Genomic DNA, 22052 nt, shown 5'->3' on the forward strand with positions numbered 1-22052 from the left:
TCTTTCCTAAACTAAAAATCTTATTTGGTTCTCATGCTACTCTCAAAATATTCAGAGATTAGTTTATAAGCCAGTCACTTAAAATTATATAAATTAAAAAGAAATTTAGAGTTGCAAAATCAAGAGTGGAAAAATTCAAAGGAAATGACTTTATTTGCTTATTTGAACAAAACTACATAGTTAAAAGAAGAAAGGCAGACATACAACTCTGATTCCAAGACAGGCTTACCTGTGCTTTTGGATGTGTCTGCTGTGAGGAATGCTGAGACTGCTGCTTCTGCTGAAGCTGAGCAAGCTGCTGTCTCTGCATTTGAACTAACTGCTGTTGATGAGTCTGAAACTGCTCTTCTGTGATGCCCCCTGTTACTGGCAAAAGATAAATACATGCTTTAAAGTATTTTTAATAAATACAATGTAAACTTATTCCACAATTAAGATGAAAAAAATCACAATACAATCAGCAAAGAAGTCAATAAAAATGGTATCACATGTGGCATATGTTCATATTCATAATCTCCAAATAGCACATGCTAAAAAGGCTTGTTGCATAGCTGTTATTGTATAACATAGTTCTAACATTTATTCAGATTTTAAAAATCTTTAAGATCAATCTTAATTCTCTATATTATAGTGACCACATTGTAAGAAAAACATCAATTTGTTCATGTAAATAATAATATTGACTGAGTTACAGCTTTAATAAGAAAGCAAGGCCATCTTCAAGATGATTTTTAATAGCTGGGCGTGGTGGTGTATGCTTCTAATCCCAGCATTCAGGAGGCTGAGACTGGAGGATTGGGGTTTGTGGATAGCCTCAGCTACATAGCGAGGCCCTTCCCAACTGACCTGTCTCAAAAAATAAAAAGACTAACAAAGAGGGCTGGGGGTGTAGCTCGGAGGTAGAATGCCCCTGAGTTCCATCCCCAGTATGGCAAAATGTTCATCTAACAATCATAAGCCATAGTTTAAACCAATAGATTCAATGCCTAAAACATATCTATAAAAATACGGGCTGGAAATCAGTAAAGTTCTAAGAAAATTAAAGAACAATGTATCCTCAGATGTAATCAAATATGCTGTGATTAAGTGTATCAAAAGGGGGTTTCTTATGAAAGCATCTTGTTTAGCCAGGTGGATGGCACATGCCTAATGCCTATAGCTCCAGTACTTAGGAGGCTGAGACAGAGGGATAGCAGGTTTGAGGCCAGCTTTAGTAATTTAGTAAAACCCTTAACAACTTAGCAAGACCCTGTTTAAAAAAAAAAAAGAAAAAGTGCTATAGATATAGGAGGTAGAATGCCCCTGGGTACAATTCCTAGTACCAAAAAACAAAAACAAAAACCAGAAACAAAAACTCACTTTTTTTACTTTTTAAAATATTTTTTAAAATTTTTTATTGGTGCATTGTAATCATGCATCTTAATGGGCTACAAGATGGTAGAGGCATACATGCACATATTACTCATTTATCTCTTCCCCAACTTCCCACCATTTCTTCCCTCCTCTTCTTCCTTATGTTTGACTTAGTGATTGACTGGTATGTTTGCTAATGTACATCATGTTTACTTAGTTGATTAAAAGATCACAAAAGCTAAAATAGGAATCATTTTTCTAGAAGAAACAAATATGTAATTTATTGATATTCACTGATAAATTGGTTTGGAGGACATAAAGTTATTTTCCTAAGTCAGTACATTGTTAGAGTATTGACTACTAAATCGCACTAGAATACATATATCCTATGGGTAATTTTTGCTTTGTTATTGTAGTGCTGGAGATAGAACCTTGCTTACTAATTAACCTTATTAGCAGGCACTCTACCACTGAGTTACATCCTCAGCTTTTTTTTATTTCTTGCTTTGAAACAAGTTCTGGATAAATTACCCTGGTTGGCCTTGAACTTGTGACCGTCCTACCTCAGCTTCCCCACATAGCTGGAAAAGCCTTTGTCACTGTGCTGGGCTCTAATTTTCTTTATTGCTTTCTTTCTTCTCTCCTATTTCACTCAATCAACACGTATTTACTATCTATTATAATGTAGAGTCTGTACTAAGAGTTGAAATGAAAAGGAAGAATACATTAAGAAGAGTCTTAGCAATAAAGTCCTACAATGTAGTTGGGAAGAAAAAAACCCACACAAAATGAATACCAATATAAGTCAATCTTTATATGTAGTTGTGTGATCTAATCAAAGTGGCAGGAATTTAAAGACTACATCCTCAATCTAGGTTATTTCACTACTCCAAAGTTTTCTGTTTAGCAGGATCACAAATGAGAAAATAAAAACATTTTTTCTGGATGGGTCTTTTGATGGTAAATTATAGACATATAAGAAGCTATGTCTAGTAAAAGGGGATTAGGCCTCAGAGATGAACAAACCTTTAAATGAACTTTTACTTCTGTCATACATTTAATTTTGAACTAGAAGGGTGAAAATAGACAGCAATTTTATTTTTAGAAGACTCAAAATCAACCAGGCATGGTGGCACATGCCTGTGATCCCAGTACTTGGGAGGCTGAGATAGGACTGAAGGTCCACATCCAGCCTTGGCAACTCAGTGAAAGTCTATTTCAAAATAGCTCAGAGGTAGAATGCTCCTAGGTTCAATCCCAGTAACAGAAAGAAAAATAAAAAGAAGAGAAAAAGACTCAAAAACATGAGGCTATGAATGACTGCTCCATCTAAATTCTTTGAAGTAATAATACTCAACACTTATGCCCCAAACATAGGTGCAGCTACTTTCATAAAACAAACTTTTTGCGACATTAAGTAACACATATGTCCTAATACAATAATACTGGGAGACTTTAATACTCCCTCACACTTCTAGATTGACCTTCTAGACAAAAGGTCAGAAAAGATGCCTCAGATCTAAAGAATACCATCAACCAAATGTACCTATTAGACACACATAGAATACTCCACCTAACTACAGCAGAGTTCACATTTTTCTCAGTTGCTTATGGAACCTTCTCTGAAATAGATCATATCCTAGGTCACAAAGTAAGCAGTAGCAAATACAAAAAAATGTGACATAGTTCCTTGTGTCTTTTCAGACCACAATGGAATGAAACTAGAAATCAACTATAAGAAGATTCAGAGACACCAGAGTTCATGTGGAGACTGAATACCATACTGCTGAATGAAGAATGGGTCATGGAAGTAAGGGGTGAAATCAAGAAATTTCTAAAAACAAATGAAAATAGAGATACAACACATCAAAACCTCTGGGACACCTTGAAGGCAGTATTAAGAGAAAAATTCCTAACACTGAATGCCCATATAAGAACAGAAAATCACAAAATAAATAACCTAATGACACACTTCAAAGTCCTTGAAAAACAGGAACACATGCCGGGCTTGGTGGCGCACACTTGTAATCCCCACGCTTGGGAGGCGGAGACAGGAGGATCACGCAGGTTTGAAGCCAACAGCACTGGCTTAAGAGACCCTGTTTCCAAAGAAAAGAAAAGTATAAAATAGGTCTGGGAGTATAGCCCGGAGGTAGAAGGGAAGGAACCCCAGTACCACCAAAAAAAACAAAAAAAAACAAAAAAAACCAGGAACAGTATAACCCCAAAGCCAACAGAATAAAAAAAAAAATAAAGAAAATCAACAAAACCAAAAGCTGGTTTCTTGAAAAAATTAACAAGAGAGATAAACCACTAGCCAACTTAACAAGAGAGAGAGAGAGGGGGGGGGGGGAGAGAGAGAGAGAGAGAGAGAGAGAGAGAGAGAGGGAGAGAGAGAGAAAATCAACTCAAATTATGAAGGGATGAAAAAAGATATTATCACCAACAGTGTAAAAATTCAGAGGATTAGCAGAAACATACTCCAACAAAATAGGAAATGTGGAAGAAATAGACAACTTTCTAGATAAATACAACCTTTCTAAACGAGTCAAGAAGATACAGAAAATTTAAACCAACCAATAGCAATCAAAGAGACTGAAGCAGCAATGAAAAGCCTACCATCAAAGAAAAGCTCAGGACCAGAGGGTTTCCCAAGTGAATTTTATAAAACCTTTATAGAAGAGCCAATCCAAATTCTCCTCAATCTATTTTGTGAAACAGAATCAGGACTCTCCTAAATATATTCTATGAAGCCAACATCATATTAAAACCAAATCCAAATAAAGACAGCTGAAGGAAGGAAAACTACTGGCCTACAGCATTGTTGAACTTGCAAAACTGCTTAACAAAATATAGCAACACACATTCAACCACATCAAGAAAATCATACACCATGACTAAGTAGGGTTCATCACAGGGATACAAGGCTGGTTCAACATACGAAAATCAATCCATGTAAATAAACAGAATCAAAGAGAAAAATAATATGATCATTTCAATAGATGCTGAAAAAGCTTTTGACAAAAATCCAACATCCATTTATGCTTTAAAAGTACTGCAGAGAATCGGAATAGAAGGAACATACCTCAACATCATAAAGGCAATCTATAATAGCCCCACAGCCAACATCATATTAAATGGGGAAAAACTTGAGAATTCCCCCTAAAAACAGGAACAAGACAAGGATGTCCATTATCACCATTTCTTTTCAAAATAGTACTTGAGACTCTAGCCATAGCAGTAAGGCAAGAAAAAGAAATCAAAGGAGTACAAATAGGAAAAGAAGAACTCAAACTTTCACTATTTGCAGATGACATGATAATATACTTAGAAGACTCAACAAACTCAACCAAAAGACTTATAGAACTGATCAACAAATTCAGCAAAGTGTATGGATACAAAATCAATCTTAAAAACAATAACAAAAACAAAACACACACTTTGGCCAGGTGAATGGTGGTGCATACTTGTAATCCCAGCATTCAGAAGGCCGAGATCAGAGGATCATGGTTCGCGGACAGGCTCAGCTACTTAGTGATGCCCTCTACAACTCAGTGAGACCTGGTTTCAAAATAAAGAATAAAAAATAGGGCAGGGGGCGTAGCACGGAGGTTGAAGGCCCCTGGATTCCACCCCCAGACCTGCACTCCCCCCCAAATCACACTTTTCTGTATACCAATCATAAATCCACTGAAAAAGAAATTCAGAAAACACTTAAACTCAGGATATCCCACCAAAAATAAAAACAAAAAACCCACAAAACTTAGGAATAAACTTAACCAAGGAGGTAAAAGACCTCTACAAAGAAAATTATAAAACACTGAAAAAAGAAATCAAAGAAGACCTTAGAAGATGAAAAACTCTTCCATGTTCATGGATAGGCAGAATAAATATCATTAAATTGGCCATACTTCCAAAAGTTATCTACAGATGCAACGTAATACACCCATTAAATTACCAATGTCATTGCTTACAGAAATAAAATATCAATCCTTAAATTCAACTGGAACAACAAAAACTCGGAATAGCCAAAGTAGTTCTCAGCAACAAAAACCATGCAGGAGGAATCACAACACCTGACTTTAAACTATACTACGAATAAACAAAAACAGCATGGTACTTGCACAAAAACAGATATACACAGACCAATGGAGCAGAAGAGAAGACTCAGAAACAAATTCACACAGTTACAGTCAATGTTTTTTTGACAAAGGGTCCAAAAACATACACTGGAAAAAAGATAGCCTCTTCAACAAATGGTGTTGGCAAAACTGGTTAAACTATATGCAGAAAAGTGGAAATAAACCCCACTTTCTCACCCTGCACAAGAGTCAATTCAAGATGGATCAAAGATTTGGAAATAAGACCAGAGATAGGTCCAATACTGCAACACATAGGCACAGGGAAATACTTTCTCAACAAGACTCCAAAGGTACAAGACACTAAAAGGCAGATCAATACATGGGATTGCATTAAATTGAAGAGCTTCTGTACAGTAAAGGAAAGTATCAAGAACCTCAACAGAGAGCCAACAAAATGGGATAAAAGTTTTGCAACCTCCTCTTCCAATAGAGGACTAATAATATCTAGAATATACAGAGAACTCAAGAAACTCACCACTAAGAAAACAAATAATCCAATAAAAATTGGGCAAGTGAAAGAGAACATCACAAAAGAAATTAAAATGGCCATAAATGTATAAAAATGCTCAACACCATTAGCAATCAGAGAGATGCAAATCAAAACTACCCTGAGATTTCACCTAACTCCAACTAGAATGGCAATCATTCAAAACACAAACAACAACAAAGCTGGTGAGGATGTGGAGAAGTAGGAACTCTAATACATTGTTAGTGGGATTGCAAATTAGTGCAACCACTTTGGAAAACAGTATGGAGGGTTCTCAGAAGAATGGGAAAGAACTTACTGTATGATCCAGCAATACCACTTCTGGGTATCTATCCAAAAGAATGGAAACCAAACTGCTAAACTAATGCATGGGTATCTATGTTCATAGCTGCACAATTCACCATTACCAAACTATGGAACCAACCAAGATGTCCAAGATGAGATATGTATACAATGGAATTTTACTCAGCCATAAAGAAAAACAAAATTATGTAATTTACAGGGAAATAGATGGAACTGGAGAACACTATGCTAAGTGAGAAGAGTCAGTCACAAAAATAAGAAATTGGATGCTCTCCCTAATATGTGAAAACTAGGGAGAAAAAGGGTCATAGGATAAACTCATAGGATGAACTCTATACGAAGGAGAAACTATAGATAAGCAAATAAGGATATCTAACTGAGGAGTATGGGAGGAGGTAAGAGGGAATTCCCTAATGTACATGATGTACATTCACAAACATATCAAAGTCAATCACTAAGCCAAATATAAGAAGGGAGGGGGGAAGGAAATGGGGTGGGAAATAGGTAAGGGCTAATTGGGTGATGTGTGCACGTATTCTTCTACCATCTTGTACTCCATTAAGATGTATGACTACAATGTATGACTAGAAAAATTTATAAAAAGAAATATAAAAAATAAAATCTTTGAAGTCCACATCATTTTACTGAATTACCAACAAAACCCAGTATTTTTCTTTGCATATATCAAAATTCACTGCAAGTGTTAAAATATTCAAAAATCAAATGAAAATGTGAAAAATGCATACATTTCCAGCTGTTTGTAAACCTTAGGGAAAGAGATGAAAATAGTTTATTAGATACAAAGGCAGGAAGGAAAATCTTAAATAATTCTGTAAATTCTGTATGTAAGAGTGGACCTCTTCAAAAGTAGACTTGGAATCTGGTATTAGTTCTTAAATCCAGTGTTACTTATATAGAGATAAGGAAATGTTGTGAAAAGGTAAGGTTTACAGTGTTTAACACTGAAAAATAAAATCTGAAAAATAAACCAAATAAGGAGAATATGCTTTTAGTGGTTATTTCAAAATAGAAATGGAAACCAGACTTTTCTCTTTTCAGAATCTTATAAGAAAGTTGCTAAAATCTTAATAATTCAGAAGAACGTGGAGGGTGGAGGTTGAGTATCTGTCATCTGAAAAGATCCAAAGTCCAACATTTTCTGAATGTACAACACTTAAAAGAATTTAGATTTTAAAATTCAGATTTTCAGTCTATATTCCAAAATCCGAAAAACTAAAGAATCGGAAACACTTTCAGAGAAGAGATATTCAATCTAAGCTAGTGAAAACAAATTGCCTTTCTTTCTTTTTTTGTATTGTAGATTGAACCCAGAGGCATTCTACCTCCAAGCTATACCCCCAGCCCAATTTTTTTATCCATTATTTTGAAACAGGGTCTCACTATGTTGCAGAGGACCTCACTAAGTAGTTGAGGCTGGCACGAACCCAAATCCTCCTGTTTCAGCCTCCCAAATGCTGGGATTACAAGTGTGCACCTCCACACCTGGCTCAAATAGCCATTTTTTAAAAATTAAAAATATTAGCCAGATGTAGTAGAGCCAAAAATAAAAATATTGTTACTTTTGGATTGGTAGTCCACAGGTAATAAGAGTATTGTCAACCACGGGTGTTCTACTTGCTTTTATAAACATATATAATTTATCCATGTATTAAAAAGATTCTGATAAAACTACCTGCTTTCTTGGATATCTACATTTATTATTTTATCTTGTTGAAACCATATGTTTGGAACCCCATCCTTTTCTCCTCATAGAAACTCATACATCTTAAACTAGTCTCGAGGTTGACTGTGATATCAAAAATCTCAACCATGATCTAATTTCTGGTTGAGAATCACTGATAAAAACTTAATGTGGCTATACTTTAAAAATTACATATATGATTTTCCTCTTTCCCTTCATCCCAAACTCAGTATGTTAAATCCATTCTTGATATCTAGGTTATTTTTTACTGTTAAAGTATTTTTGAATTTGAAACAAGTTTATGTTCTTCATCCAGAATTCTCTAGAACACTGTTTAGTATTATTTCAACTCTTTAGACAAAAATAACAAATAGTAACCATAACATAAAAATTTAGAATGCATAAAACACACCCTTTCTAACTCCTCTATCATTTTTGGAGTGAAGGTAAGTGGTAAGAAATGTATGGTTTTCATGGCATAGACACAATATTGAATTACTGTTCTCAGGAATGATTTATTGGTAGGCAAACGGTAAAAATTTGAAAGCATTTTCTCCACTAATTATTTTTCCTTTCATAAGTTATTGAAATACTTCCATAACAGACTTTTTACACTGACTTGTGAGTAATCAAGAGGCATGCACTAAAATAAAATACATAAGGAAGAGGTAACAGTTGGAGTGAACAAATCTCTTTAGTAATAAGACACAGTATAAAGACCCAGATTTGGATGGGGTAGGGGTGGTCCAAAGCTGAAATGGGAATATATAAAAAAGGAACCTTTTCTGCTTCTCTTGCTTATGACTAAACCAAGGTCTTTTTACTAGTTGGGGTGTGTATGTATGACCAAGGATTGAACCCAGGTGTGTTCTATATCTGAATGACACCCCTGCCCTATTTTATTTTTATTCTGAAATAAGGTCTCATTAATTTGCTCAAGCTGGTCCCAAACACACCACCCTCCAGTCTCAGACTCCCAAGTACTGGAATTATAGATGTGCACCACTGTGCATGGCTTTTCCCCCGCAGTACTGGCTATTCAACTCAGGAGTGCTCTGTTGTTGAGCTGTATCACTAGCCTTTTTTAAATTTTCAGACAGGGTCTTGTTCAGTTGCCCAGGATGGCCTCAAACTTGTGTTACTTCTACCTCAGTCTCCCAAGTAGTTGGGGTTACAGGCATATACTATTGCATCACACTAGTTAATCTTTAAAAACTGCTAGCTTAAAAGGAAAATCACCAGCTAGGTGTGGTGGCACATGCTTGTAATCCCAGCACTTGGGAAGCTGAGACAGGATTGCGCAGGTTGGAAGCCAGCCTCAGCTACTTAGCGAGGCTCTCAGCAACTTAGTGAGACCCTGTTTCCAAATAAAATAAAATTTAAAAAATAGGTCTGGGAGTGTAGCCTGGAGGTAAAAAGCCCCTGGGTTCCATCCCAGTACCACACCAAAAAGGAAAATCACCATATGACCTAAAGCCCTAACAGTTTAAAAGGAACCATAAATCTGAATGTTTTGTAAAGGTGGAAGTACTTCACAACCCTCGATAAATGGGAAGTATTATTTCACTTAAGAAGTTTTACAATCTTCCTGGGTAATACAATTTAATACCTGATCAGTATATCTGTTCAGAATTTCCCCCTTTATACATACAAATATATCATCCTGTACATAAGTAACACACTTGCATTTGTTGATACTGTATATATCTAACCTATAGCCTGTTTTTCATGTCAGTTCATTATTTTTCTGGCTCTATTTTATATATCAGATTCATGACTAAAGACCCACTGAACTTCTAACAACCAAGATAGTTACTAAAAATTTACTACTATTTCTTTAAGCAGTGAAACTACAATTGTTTAGTCCCTTAGTTCTAAATCCTTTTCTCACCTTCACAAGCATCTTTAATTCAAAAAAATAAAAAAAATAAATCCTTGTATCGTAGCTGTCAAAGCAGTTTTATCCATTCTAAAACTTCTTTGCTTGCAAATATTTCATGTCAATTTAAAAAGGAAGAGAAAAGAAACTGAATACACTAAAGACCAAATTTCTCTTGAACTTTACAAATTGGTAATATGAAATCAGGAGCTGGTCAAATGGCTGTTGGTATCTATTATATTAAGAGAGGTGACAAAAGAAAAAAATACCATATTATTTGCAACTGTGCATTAGTGGAAATTGGGGTTACATGTAAATTATTCTGATCCTTCCAGTCTGAACAAGAAAAGCACTTTTAGATATGAAATATATTGTCTTAAATTTTTACTTGAATAACAGTACTCAAATAACAAATAGTACTTAAGTTCAAATGACTAAAAAAGATCATAACAAGTGTAGTATTTGCCTTGTGCCATAAATTCTATAAATTCTTTATAAGTAGAGAGTATATGTTTTGTAAAATGGCATTTTTTTTTTTTTTTTTTTTTTGGTGCTGAGGATTGAACCCTGGGGCATTCTACCTCTGAGCTACATCTCTAGCCCTTTTTATTTTGAAACAGCATCTCACTAAGTTGCTAAAAGTCTTGTTAAGTTGTGAGACTGGCCTTGAACCTGAGAGGCGACAAAGCCTCCCAAGTACTAGGATTATAGGCCTGTGCTACCAGGCCTGGCTTAAAACTCCAACTTTCAACACAGTGTCTTGCATATAAGAGGTCCTAAATAATGATATATGAGATGAAGTTTCCCTTGGTTATTCACTTACTATGTGAAGTACTATCTTTCACTGTCCTGCTTTTTCCTTTCTGTTTAATTTTTGTTTTGAAACAGACTCTCACCATGTTGAGGTTATCTTGAGAATCTGTGATTCTCCTTTCTTAGCCTCTGGGATTACAGGTATGGACCACCATGCCCAGTTCTATCTTGCCTTCATTGAGTTTTTAACTTAGAAATCATACTTTTACTTAATACTTAAAAACAAATTTTTGATTTAAAATAAAGTCCTTAGTGTTAGTTATTCTAATACTTAGGACATACATTTAAATATACCTTAAATATAACTAAAATAATAAACAGAATACATTTTGTACATAGTTATGAATTAAAAAACATTCACCAGAGTTATTAAGAACATAAAAGAAAACTTCTTTGCCTTTAGCTCTAAAGTTCAAATATAGCTTTCTCTTTTCCCTTTTCTCTTTCATTAAGAAACTAAGGAATTTGTGATATAAATAAATACTACTGCCAACTGCATTATAATTTTATTTCTGATTAAATTCATTTCCTGTGATTTCCCAGCTAAGAAAGGAAATTCAATATTAATAATTTGGTTAGTTCAGTGATATTTTCTCCACCAGGTAGAAATATAGTCCTGTGTCAGTTTTACTAGTCATAAAGATACATGTGCTCTCATGCCCAAGCTCAGCGAAATGAGCAAAAGACAAAAATGTTAAAATGCATAAAGAATCCAAATACATCAAGATTCCATTCTTTTGTGTATGTCCACCAAAAGTAATAACTTTACAAAAATTTCTATATTCTCTTTAGGTAGATGAAACAACCTATATTGGCATTTACTGAACAGTAACAATTCACTTATGACTAAGCAAAACTGAAAAAATTATGTAAGAGAGCATAAACGATACAAATGGGAACTTAAAGTTACTATCGATCTTCAACTGTTTACAGAAATGCATCAAAAGTCTTCTTTTAACTAGGTATTTATATTCTCCTGCCTAATTGTCTCACACATTTAGGCAAGATTTCTACCTTGGAGCTATATCCCCAGCACCATGCCTAATATTATCAATATTACACAAAAATATTTGTTAAGAAATAAAAACCCTTCTGGCCTCAAGGGCTTGTGCTTCAGCCAGTACAGGAAAACAAACAAAACAAACAAGCAAACAAACTTTAACAAATCCTTTGGTCTATTAACAAGTGATAAAATATGAAAGATTTCATTTAAAAATACTGGCTTCTCCTGTGCCTTAGTTGCTGCTTAAACCTTAATTTTTTTTTTGTAGGGGCTGTACTAGGAGTTAAACCCAGGGGCATTCTACATCTGAGCTACACCCCCAGATCTACATTTTTATTTTGCGTCAGGGTCTCACTGAGGGTGGCTTTGAATCTGTGATCCTCCAAGCCTCAGTTTCCCAAGTCCTGGGATTACAGGCATGCACCACCATGCCCGGCTAGATCTAATTTTTTTTTCCAGAAAAAAAAAATGGTATTATGGTAACATTATTAAAAATACAGGAGAGCCAGGTGTGGTGGTGCACGCTTGTAATCCCAGCATTTGGGAGGCTGAGACCGGAGGATCGTGGCTCACGGACAGCCTCAGCTACTTAGTGAGGCCCTCTGCAACTCAGTGAGACCCGGTTTCAAACTAAAGAATAAAAAATAGGGGAGGGGCTGTAGCTCGGAGGTTGAATGCCCCTCAGTTCCATCCCCAGACCTGCCAAAAAAACAAACAAACAAAAAAAAAAAAAACAAAAAAAAAAAAAACCAGGAAAGATGAGCATGGGCGCATGCTTGAAATCCCAGCATCTGGAGGCTGAGACAGGAGGATTGTGGTTTGCAGACAGCCTCAGTTACTTAATGAGTGACTCAGTAAGACCCTGTTTCAAAATAAAGAATAAAAAAAAAAAAATAGGGCTGGGGGTAGGGCATAGCTAAAGGTAGAATGCCCCTGGGTTCCATCTTCAGTACTGCAAAACACACACACACACACACACACACACACACACTGAACAAAATGACTGTTTTGCCCTCCCTGAAGGTAAAGGAAAGGCAAAATTCCAAAATAAACAAATTTAAGTTAAAATTAGAATTTATCTGGAATGTATAGTAGAAAGCTGCAAACATCTGTCTGGCCCTGCTCAGTTTGGATCACAGGTTGGAGACCAGCCTCAGCAACGTGGCGAGACTGTGGTGAGACTCTCAGCGACTTAACAAGACCTTGTTTCAAAACAAAAAAGTTAGGAATGGGTGTTTAGCTTGGAGGTAGAATGCCTCTGGGTTCAATCTCCAGTACCAAACACAAAACAAAACACACAAAAAAGTGAAAGGTATGGAGAGAAATAAATACATTAAACAATACATTAAACATTAAACTCTTTTTTTTTTTTGGTGGTACTGGGGATGGAACCCAGGGGCATATTTAATTCTGAGCCACACCCCAGCCCTATTTTTTATTCTTTATTTTGAAACACAATCTCACTTAGTTGCAAAAGGCCTCGCTTAGTAGTTGAAGCTGGCCATGAACCGCGGTCCTCCTGTCTCAGCCTGCCGAAAGCTGGGATTACAAGCGTGCGCCACCATGCCTGGCCTAAACTCATTTTAAAAAATATGATATACATTGGTAAATAAAAAATTCAGCCTATGGTCAAATGTAATTATAAAAGTAACTAAAAAATATTATATGCCTTTGAATTCCTTTTTTTTGCAAAAATTATTTTGAATAGCGCTTGGCATAGGAATTTCTGTTTAAATAATCTAATCTATATCTTTGGGAGTTTGCTAAAAAATTTGATCTAACAATTTGTCAATTTTCTACTATCCTTAGCTTTCTAAGGATTGGGAGACTTCAAACATATTAGGTATTTACAACTTCAAAAGGTCATGAAACTTCATTCATGATTTTTTTTTTTTTTTGGGTACTGGAGATGGAACCAGGGGCTTTCTACCTTCAGGCTATACTCCCAGACCTATTTTATACTTTTATTTTGAAATAGGATCTCACTAAGTTGCTTAGAGCCTCACTAAGTAGCTGAGGCTGGCTTCGAACCTGCACAATCCTCCTGTCTCAGTCTCCCAAGCGCGGGGATTATAAGTGTACACCACCACACCCAGCTCCATATTCATAAATTTCATATAATGAGGTGCATTTTCCTAAGTTCATGTAGCAAAAAATTTAAGTTGTAAAATTATATGTTGATTTAGAATAATTTAAAATATTTAGTTTTCCACTACAGCCTTTAAATAACCTGTAATCCTCCTTTCTCAGTCTCCCAAGTACTGGGATTACAGGTGTGTGCCACCAGGCCTGGCTACAAATGTATTTTAAATCATTTTCCAGAAGCTTATAATTTTGCATCCTAAAATGAACCATATACAGTAAATAATTTAGAAACATAAATGTTTTACAGAAAGAAAGGCTATCATCAGTATAAAGTCAAGTCACATCTCATTTTCTTCTGGATGTCATGGATTATTTCAGTGTATATAAGGATATTTATATATTATTCAGATTTAATATAAATGTGATAAAAATAAAAATTGAATTTTAGATATTATATATAATTCACAATGTATATGATATAAAAATACTAAATTACATTGAGCACATGTCTTCTCTCAAAATGAAAAAACTTTTTGATCTCAATTAGAGAGGTGAGCTAGCTACACAAAAATTACAAACACTTATAGGGAGCTTCCAAAAAAATCATTTTCCAGAAAGAAAGCTTTCAATGGTATTCTCATGGAGCAATGCTTACATTTTAGCAAAATTAATCCACAAAATGAAAACTTTTTTTGTGTGTGGTACTGGGGGTAGAACCCAGAGGCTTTCTGCCTCCGGGCTATACTCCCAGCCCCATTTTATATTTTATTTGGAAACAGTCTCACTAAGTCGCTGAGAGCCTCACTAAGTAGCTGAGGCTGGCTTTGAACCTATGCGATCCTCCTGTCTCAGCCTCCCAAGCGTGGGGATTACAAGCATGAGCTACCACACCTGGCTGAAAACCCCTTTAACATAAGAAACTGACAGTGGTCAATGATCAGATGGCAGCTTGTAAACAGTTTGCCACGGGGACCTCTTGATACTTTCTGCCTTCCATTCACCATCAGATACTCACTTTCCAAATACTCATCAGTGGGGTTATATAGATAAAACCAGTTAGGGCATCTTGGTTAAAATATGAACCACTTTAAGTATGATTTTGTTTCTCAGGTTTGAAAAAAAATGTAGTAGGTTAAGATAAAGTTTCTTTCCTGAGTGGGACTGGAAAATAAACCTCCAAAATTTACTGAGAGTTTATTTAGTAGATAATGAAAATTAGGAAGACAAGAGCAACAATATACTCTGAATACAGTGATAGCTTACCTGATATGCCATTCTTGCTGGTGTTCAATAAAGCTACAGATGCTGCAGAAACTCTTTTATTATTCACAGTCTGCCCTGGTTTTCTTGAGGTACATTCTTCACTATCACTGTCCTGTAAATTTAGTAGCCTTGGCTGGAAACACTGTAGTCGACATGATCTGATATTGCTTAATATTTCAGAAAGAGACAGTCTATTTTCACAAGGTTTACTGGAAGCATTGGTCCGAGAGAAATTAGAAGACAAGTCTATAGTTTGGGAAGAGCTTGAAAAACTATTCAGCATTTCAGGGTCTATTTGTTTCAGGACTGGGTCATGTTCTGTGGATATTCGGTCCAGTATGACCCTGAAAATCAAAATAAAACCAAATATTAACTGAAAGAGATTAACAGGTCTCCACATCTTCCCTTCCAGCTTATAAACAGAAACTATCAAAATAAATAATTTACCTTCCACCTCTGCCAATTCGCCTCCTTGCAAATCCTATACATCTTCTTGGAACTGTAAGTGTTGTAAGGCAATGCCTATACCTTAACTTATCCAAATCTGCCAATTCTGAATTTTCGCATGTATGGTTAGCTTGGTCCAAACGAGGCTGCAGAAAAAGAAAAAAAGACAAAGAAAGAAAAGAAAAAGTATAACTCATGAAGTAAAACTGAAATAAAGAAAAGTTAAATTATGATAAAAATAAAGTAACTGTAGCATTAATAAACAATTAGAATCTAAAAAAAAAAAAACCTACAAAATTAGGGCTCACTCACAACTGAGTCAAGAGTTCACTCACCCAAATTAACAGAGCTGAATTTAGTTTATGAATATATATAACATTTATGTTATTTTTAAAAACACATTCCTATAAAGAATAATATGAGCTTAGCACTTATATATAAAGTAGAGCTGGCAAAATTAGTTATTTATAGGCTTCTTACTGTCATGAAAATTATACTTCAAGCATGTGTGGGTCAAGCAAAGTTTTTCTTCTTTTTTTTTTGTGGTACTAGGGGTTGAACCTAGAGGCTTTCTACCTCTAAGCTGCACTCCCACCCCAATTTTGTTTCTTATTTGGAAACAGGGTCTCGCTAGGTTGATGAGAGTCTTATGACGTGCCTCAAACCCGCGATCCTCCTGTCTCAGCATCTCAAGTACAGGGATTACGGGTATGCCCCATCACACCTGGCTCAAAGCTTTTATTTTTTTTTTAAGAAATGCAGCTCATTTCTTTGCCTTCTCATCTTCATCATTCTATTTTTCTGTTTCTTACCACTTTTCCCCCTCCTCTTTCATAATAATTTCCCTTTCTCTTATCAGCATAACTTATAAATATATCCTTATCTCTACTACATGAAATATACATACCCTGAAAAAACTGTCAGTGTATGTTACCATAATACAATTAAACATAGGAACTCAACAAGCCACATAAAAAAGCCAGTTATCCACATAACTCTGTATCTATATCTTATTCCAAAACCTTATCACTAGGAAGTAAGGGCTATTCTCTGATAGAATACACCAAAACTTGACTTAATAACAGAGATTTCTGAGTATGTAAAAAAGTTATGACACAATTATCAAACAGAATACTGACAAAAAGGAAGTTTTAAAAATTACTATTTTAATACTAACTGGGTATATACAAATAAGATTAGACTTGCATAACAATAAATTTCAAAAAAATGTTCAGTAGCCACCAAAAATTCCAGAGTCAACTCAAGAGATTCTGGGGCTAATTTTCTTTTAGTATTGGGAATTGAACCCTGGGGGATTCTATTTACCCCCATCCCTTTTTTATTTTAAAACAGAGTCTCAGTAAGTTGCTGAGGATCTTGCTAAGTTGCTTGGGCTTGCCTCCAACCTGAAATCCTACCGTCTCAGCCTTCCAAATACTGGGATCATAGGTGTGCATCACCACACTCAGCTCTGAGGCTAATTTTCATAGTGGTTGAAGCTATAACTAAAGTGCAAAGTGAAATAAGATTTCAAAAATATGAGGAACAATTTCCAAGTAAAGGATTCTGATATCCTTTCAAAGGACTCAGTATGTTTGAGCATCTTTTACTGGTATCCACACATGGAATGTTAAATAAAAAACAGTGACGCATTTCTCATTTTTTATCAAGCCTAAGTCAGCTCGACATGAATTGTTAATTCTAGTTTGCAAAAATACCACATAATAACTAACTAAATAAATAAAAGTTCTTACAGCATAATACTGGCATCCTGCCCGCCTTCTGAAAGCACAGGGCCCATCAGGATCATTTTCTTCTTCGGGTTCTGATACTGGGGATGGGACCTGGACAAAAGAGACATCGTTCCATTTAGGAGTGATCAAAAGTCAATAAATCAATGTTTGTAATGATCTAAAATTTAATCAAAAACAGTAAATCACTACTATATTATATCTACTGTGTAATAAATTCCTCCAAGCATTTAATGACTAACAAATACTTTCTGTATTTAAAAATCCTTATTTATTTTATTTTATTTTTTGGCAGTACTGGGGATGGAACGTTCCCCAGGGGCATTCTACCTCTGAGCTATACCCCAGCCCTATTTTTTTTTCTTTAAATTGAAACACAGTCTCACTGAGTTGCAAAGGGCCTCACTAAATAGCTGAGGCTGCCGGCGAACCGCGATCTTCCTGTCTCAAGCCTTACGAATGCTGGGATTACAAGCGTGTGCCACCACACCCAGCTAAGGGTAAAAATCCTTATTTTTTAATGGGTTAGTTCTTATAGTAAGTATACCTTTTATTACTTAACTGCTTCTGAACATGAACAGTTATAGACTGAAAATGTATTAATACATTTTATATATCCCATTTATGTTTTGTAAATAGTCTAGGTGGCCATAAACGCTTGATGACAGTTAATAAAGCCAAAATCTTGGAAGTAAAAATGGCTTATCAATGGGGGGACAACTAGAAAAAACTAATTTTACTCAAAAATGTTATTTTCCCCCCAAATCCATCCTCATTAAAAAAAAAGAAGTTATTGTTTTAAATTTAGCTGACAAGAAACAGAGAATAAGAAGAATGACTTATTAATGGCAAGCAGATCAGTTGCAGGAAGAAGTGGTAAGTCCCCAACCCAACAACAACAAAATACAGACTTTCAAAAGGTTGTTACTTATACATTAAAAAGCAATCTGTTGGGGCCATGTGACATTAGGCCAAAGAGTCGAATCCCTGAGGCAGCACTGATACAGCATATTTTAAATATATTATAGAAACAGATTAAATGATACACACAAAAAAGTTTCTGCCTATAATAGTTCAACAACAATAAAAGTTTTGGCACTTAAATTTCAGTTGTTTCACAATGTCATTCTGCAATACATCTTCTCTTTCTGATAAATGTTGGCTCAACCTATATTTACTTGCACTTTTATTTTTTGTGGTACCGGGGATGAAACCCAGGGCCATGCTATCTCCAAGTATACCCCCAGCCTGATTTTTTTATTCTTTATTTTGAAACAGGGTCTCACTGAGTTGCAAAGGGCCTCACTAAGTAGCTGAGGCTGTCTGTGAACCACGATCCTCCTGTCTCAGCCTCCCAAATGCTGGGATTATAAGTGCACCACCACACCAGGCAACTTGCACATTTTTGAACTTCACAAATCCCTCTCTTCCTATTTCGAGAGGAAAAATACTTTCTCCATACTGTTTTCAAACTGTGGTAATTACCACTGAGCAGGGTCATCAGGGGAGAAAGACATTTGTTTGAGGTTCCAATGTACCTCCCCTACAGGCAAGATACAGAAAGTGAATTGGAGCTGATTCTTCTTCCTGGGGAACCAAGTCCTAAAACTGAAATTTGAAAGGAAATCCAAAATGTAAATTCTACACTTTGGCTCCTTTGCAAATCATCTACCTCTTCTAAGATACAAAGGAAATGACATAATCAATGTCTCAGAAATTCTTTGTCTAAAGTAAATTATTACCCCCTCCATCCCAATTACCATTCCCCAGGGGTGGATTTTGTGATGCATGGGAAGGCTGTGACATAAGAAAGGGGCTGATGTTAGGAGAATAAGAAGCATAATCAAGAAGTGTTCTCCTGAAAATTAGGTGGCTAATTCTGGATAAAATGTTGGTTGTCTTAAGGTTCCTCCCCTTGTTTCTTCTTTATTAGACAAAAAAAGCAGTATATGATTAATTCTTTTAGCAACATAAACACTAAATTTGGAAGAGCTCTATTTTAAATAGCTGCCTCTCTGAATGATACCTACCTACAGATAAACATTTACTCCTGAGCAATGTGGTACTACCATAAAAACTAATCAGAGTTGTCTAAGACCTAGCACAAGGACTCAGAAAATCTAACAGTTTTAAAATGCAATTGTCATTTGGAAACAGGGTTTGGGGGCTGTATGAATAAACATAAAAATTCAGAGCAGACGTGAAAATCCCATAATGCACAAGAAATATCTGCTGAGTGAGCCTTCCTCTTGGGCTGGACATAATGAGTCTAATAAAATGGGAAAAGCTTCTCTAGGTCATAGTACCCTACAGAATCCTTCTTAAAGGACTGGGACTGTATAGCAAAACTTACTAGGTGCTTATTACTGTCAACATAACATAACTTAGTACTGTCAACATAACATTATTCTACTATTTTATTATCTCAACTCCATCATGTTCCTACTTAAAATTTTTAATAGTTTTCCAGAACATACATATAATGTAGATAAAGGCTATTTGCCAATTACTGTAAACACCATTCCTTTCACCCCTCTCCTTTCTCTTCTGTTGTTCTGTGCTCCAGCAATGCCACATTGCTAGTAGATCCCCTGGCAACTATGTATTCTTTGCCTAGAGACTTCCTCTATATTTGATATTTGGAAAACTACTAGTGAGGCCCTTTGCAACTCAGTGAGACCCTGTTTCAAAATAAAGAATAAAAAAATCAGGCTGGGGGTATACCTTGGAGATAGCATGGCCCTGGGTTTCATCCCCGGTACCACAAAAAATAAAAGTGCAAGTAAATATAGGTTGAGCCAGCATTTATCAGAAAGGATTTGAGTAACCATGGGACATTCATCAGATGAGCATTATATCCCTCATTTCTTAAAAATGGTCATCTGATGAATGTCCCATGGTTACTCAAATCCTTGCCAGAGTCTTATTGGATTATCCTCTGAAGAAAGGAATGACTGATTTCACTAAGTGGTACTTAATCACAACAAAATTAAACATGTCTTGTGCATTTGTTTCTATGCATATGAAGGTCAAAATATTATCTGGGGTTAAAAAAGCTAAATCATTGAAAAATAATATAATATGGCCAAAGCAGAACATATTTTATGAAAACTCTAGATTATAATTTGTTGCAGCAATAACCAGTCTTGATTCCAAATATATTTGTGATATTAGTTTTTAAAAGAACATCGTCTTTAAAGCAAATACATGATAAAACTAGCAAGGAATTCAAGGCATTTGTTAGTCTTCTCTTTAAGTTTTCTATACCAAGCCAGGCATGGTGGTGCATGCTTGTAATACCAGTACTGGGAACACGAGACAGGAGGATCGCAGGTTCGTGGCCAGCCTCAGCTATTTGGTGAGGCCCTCTGCAACTTAGTGAGATCCTGTTTCAAACTAACAAAAAAAGAACTAGGAGTGTAGCTCGGAGGTAGAATGATCCTGAGTTTCAATCCATGGTACCACAGAATGAACAAACAAACAAACAAACAAGCAAAGAAAGTTTCCTATATCATACCAAAAAAAAAAAGAAGAGAAAAATAGATTATTGTTAGGCCAGGTGCTAACCAATATTACTTTTTGAAAAAAATGGATCCTTTAATATGTAAAATAAAAATCTTATTTTTAAAATAGTACTTAATGCCGGGAGTGGTGGTGCAACGCTTGTAATCCCAGCGCTTGGGAGGCTGAGACAGGAGCATCACATAGGTTCAAAGCCAGCCTCAGCTACTTAGTGAGGCTCTCAGCAACTTAGTGAGACCCTGTTTCCAAATAAATTATAAAATAGGGCTGGGGGTGTAGCCCGGAGATAGAATGCCTCTGGGTTCTATCCCCAATACCACGAAAAGAAAAGAAAAGAAAAGAAAAGAAAAGAAAAGAAAAGAAAAGAAAAGAAGAGAAAAGAAAAGAAAAGAAAAGAAAAGGTTTAAATTAAAAAAAAAAATAGTACTTAAAAGCTGGGTGTAGCCGGGCGTGGTGGTGCACGCTTGTAATCCCAGCATTTGGGAGGCTGAGACTGGAGGATCTTGGTTCCTGGACAGCCTCAACTACTTAGTAAGGCCCTTTGCAACTCAGTGAGACCTGGTTTCAAAATAAAGAATAAAAAATAGGGCAGGGGGTGTAGCTTGGAGGTCAAATGCCCCTGGGTTCCATCCCCAGACCCGCAAACAAACAAACAAACAAACAAACAAACAAACAAACTGGGCGTGGTTGCGCACGCTTGTAATCCTAGCATCTGGGAGGCTGAGACAGGAGGATCATGGTTCACAGACAGCCTCAGCTACTTGATGAGACCCTTTGCAACTCAATGAACCCTGTTTCAAAATAAAGAATAAAAAAAATAATTGGGCTGGGGGTGTAGCTTGGAGGTAGAATGCCCCTGGGTTCCATCCCCAGTAGTACCAAAAAAAAAAGCACTTAAAATAAAATTGCAAATATTGTGCTATAAATGGTTGCAATATTCACCAAAAGATGATTTTCACAAGCTAAATCTTTTAATCAATTTTTAAAAAATTTTCTTTAAAATCAAAGAACAATTACCTAGGAAATTAGCAAAATTACATTAAAGTTATAAAACATAATGCTAGCAAAATAAGGTAAAATGGGAGTTCTACCATATTACTGGTTAATATTTATAATTATGTTTAAATGTCTTTAGATATTTATAATCTTTGGTTCAGTAATTCTATTCCTAAAAATCCATTTTAAGTGCAAAAGAAAAAGATAAAAGTGTTCATTTTTATAAAAGAAACAAACTGAAAACCATTTATATGTTTTACAAGAGAATAAATTTTACAAACTGATAGAAAATAACAGTAAGTAAAT

General features: G+C 35.6%; 1 protein-coding gene across 1 annotated transcript in view; it reads right to left on the bottom strand.

Moving 5' to 3' along the window:
- EPC2 (enhancer of polycomb homolog 2) overlaps window positions 1–22052 on the bottom strand; it is a gene marked incomplete at both ends in the record, with an annotated part of 136360 nt that overhangs the window by 3745 nt on the left and 110563 nt on the right. Inside the window, 4 exons of the mRNA XM_080719980.1 lie at window positions 230–366; window positions 15031–15374; window positions 15478–15623; window positions 17232–17321. Of these exons, the coding sequence (XP_080576106.1) occupies window positions 230–366; window positions 15031–15374; window positions 15478–15623; window positions 17232–17321 (717 nt within the window). The remainder of the gene's footprint in view (window positions 1–229; window positions 367–15030; window positions 15375–15477; window positions 15624–17231; window positions 17322–22052) is intronic.

The sequence above is a fragment of the Muscardinus avellanarius genome, assembly GCF_963383645.1.
Source record: "Muscardinus avellanarius genome assembly, chromosome: 2".
Taxonomy (NCBI): domain Eukaryota; kingdom Metazoa; phylum Chordata; class Mammalia; order Rodentia; family Gliridae; genus Muscardinus; species Muscardinus avellanarius.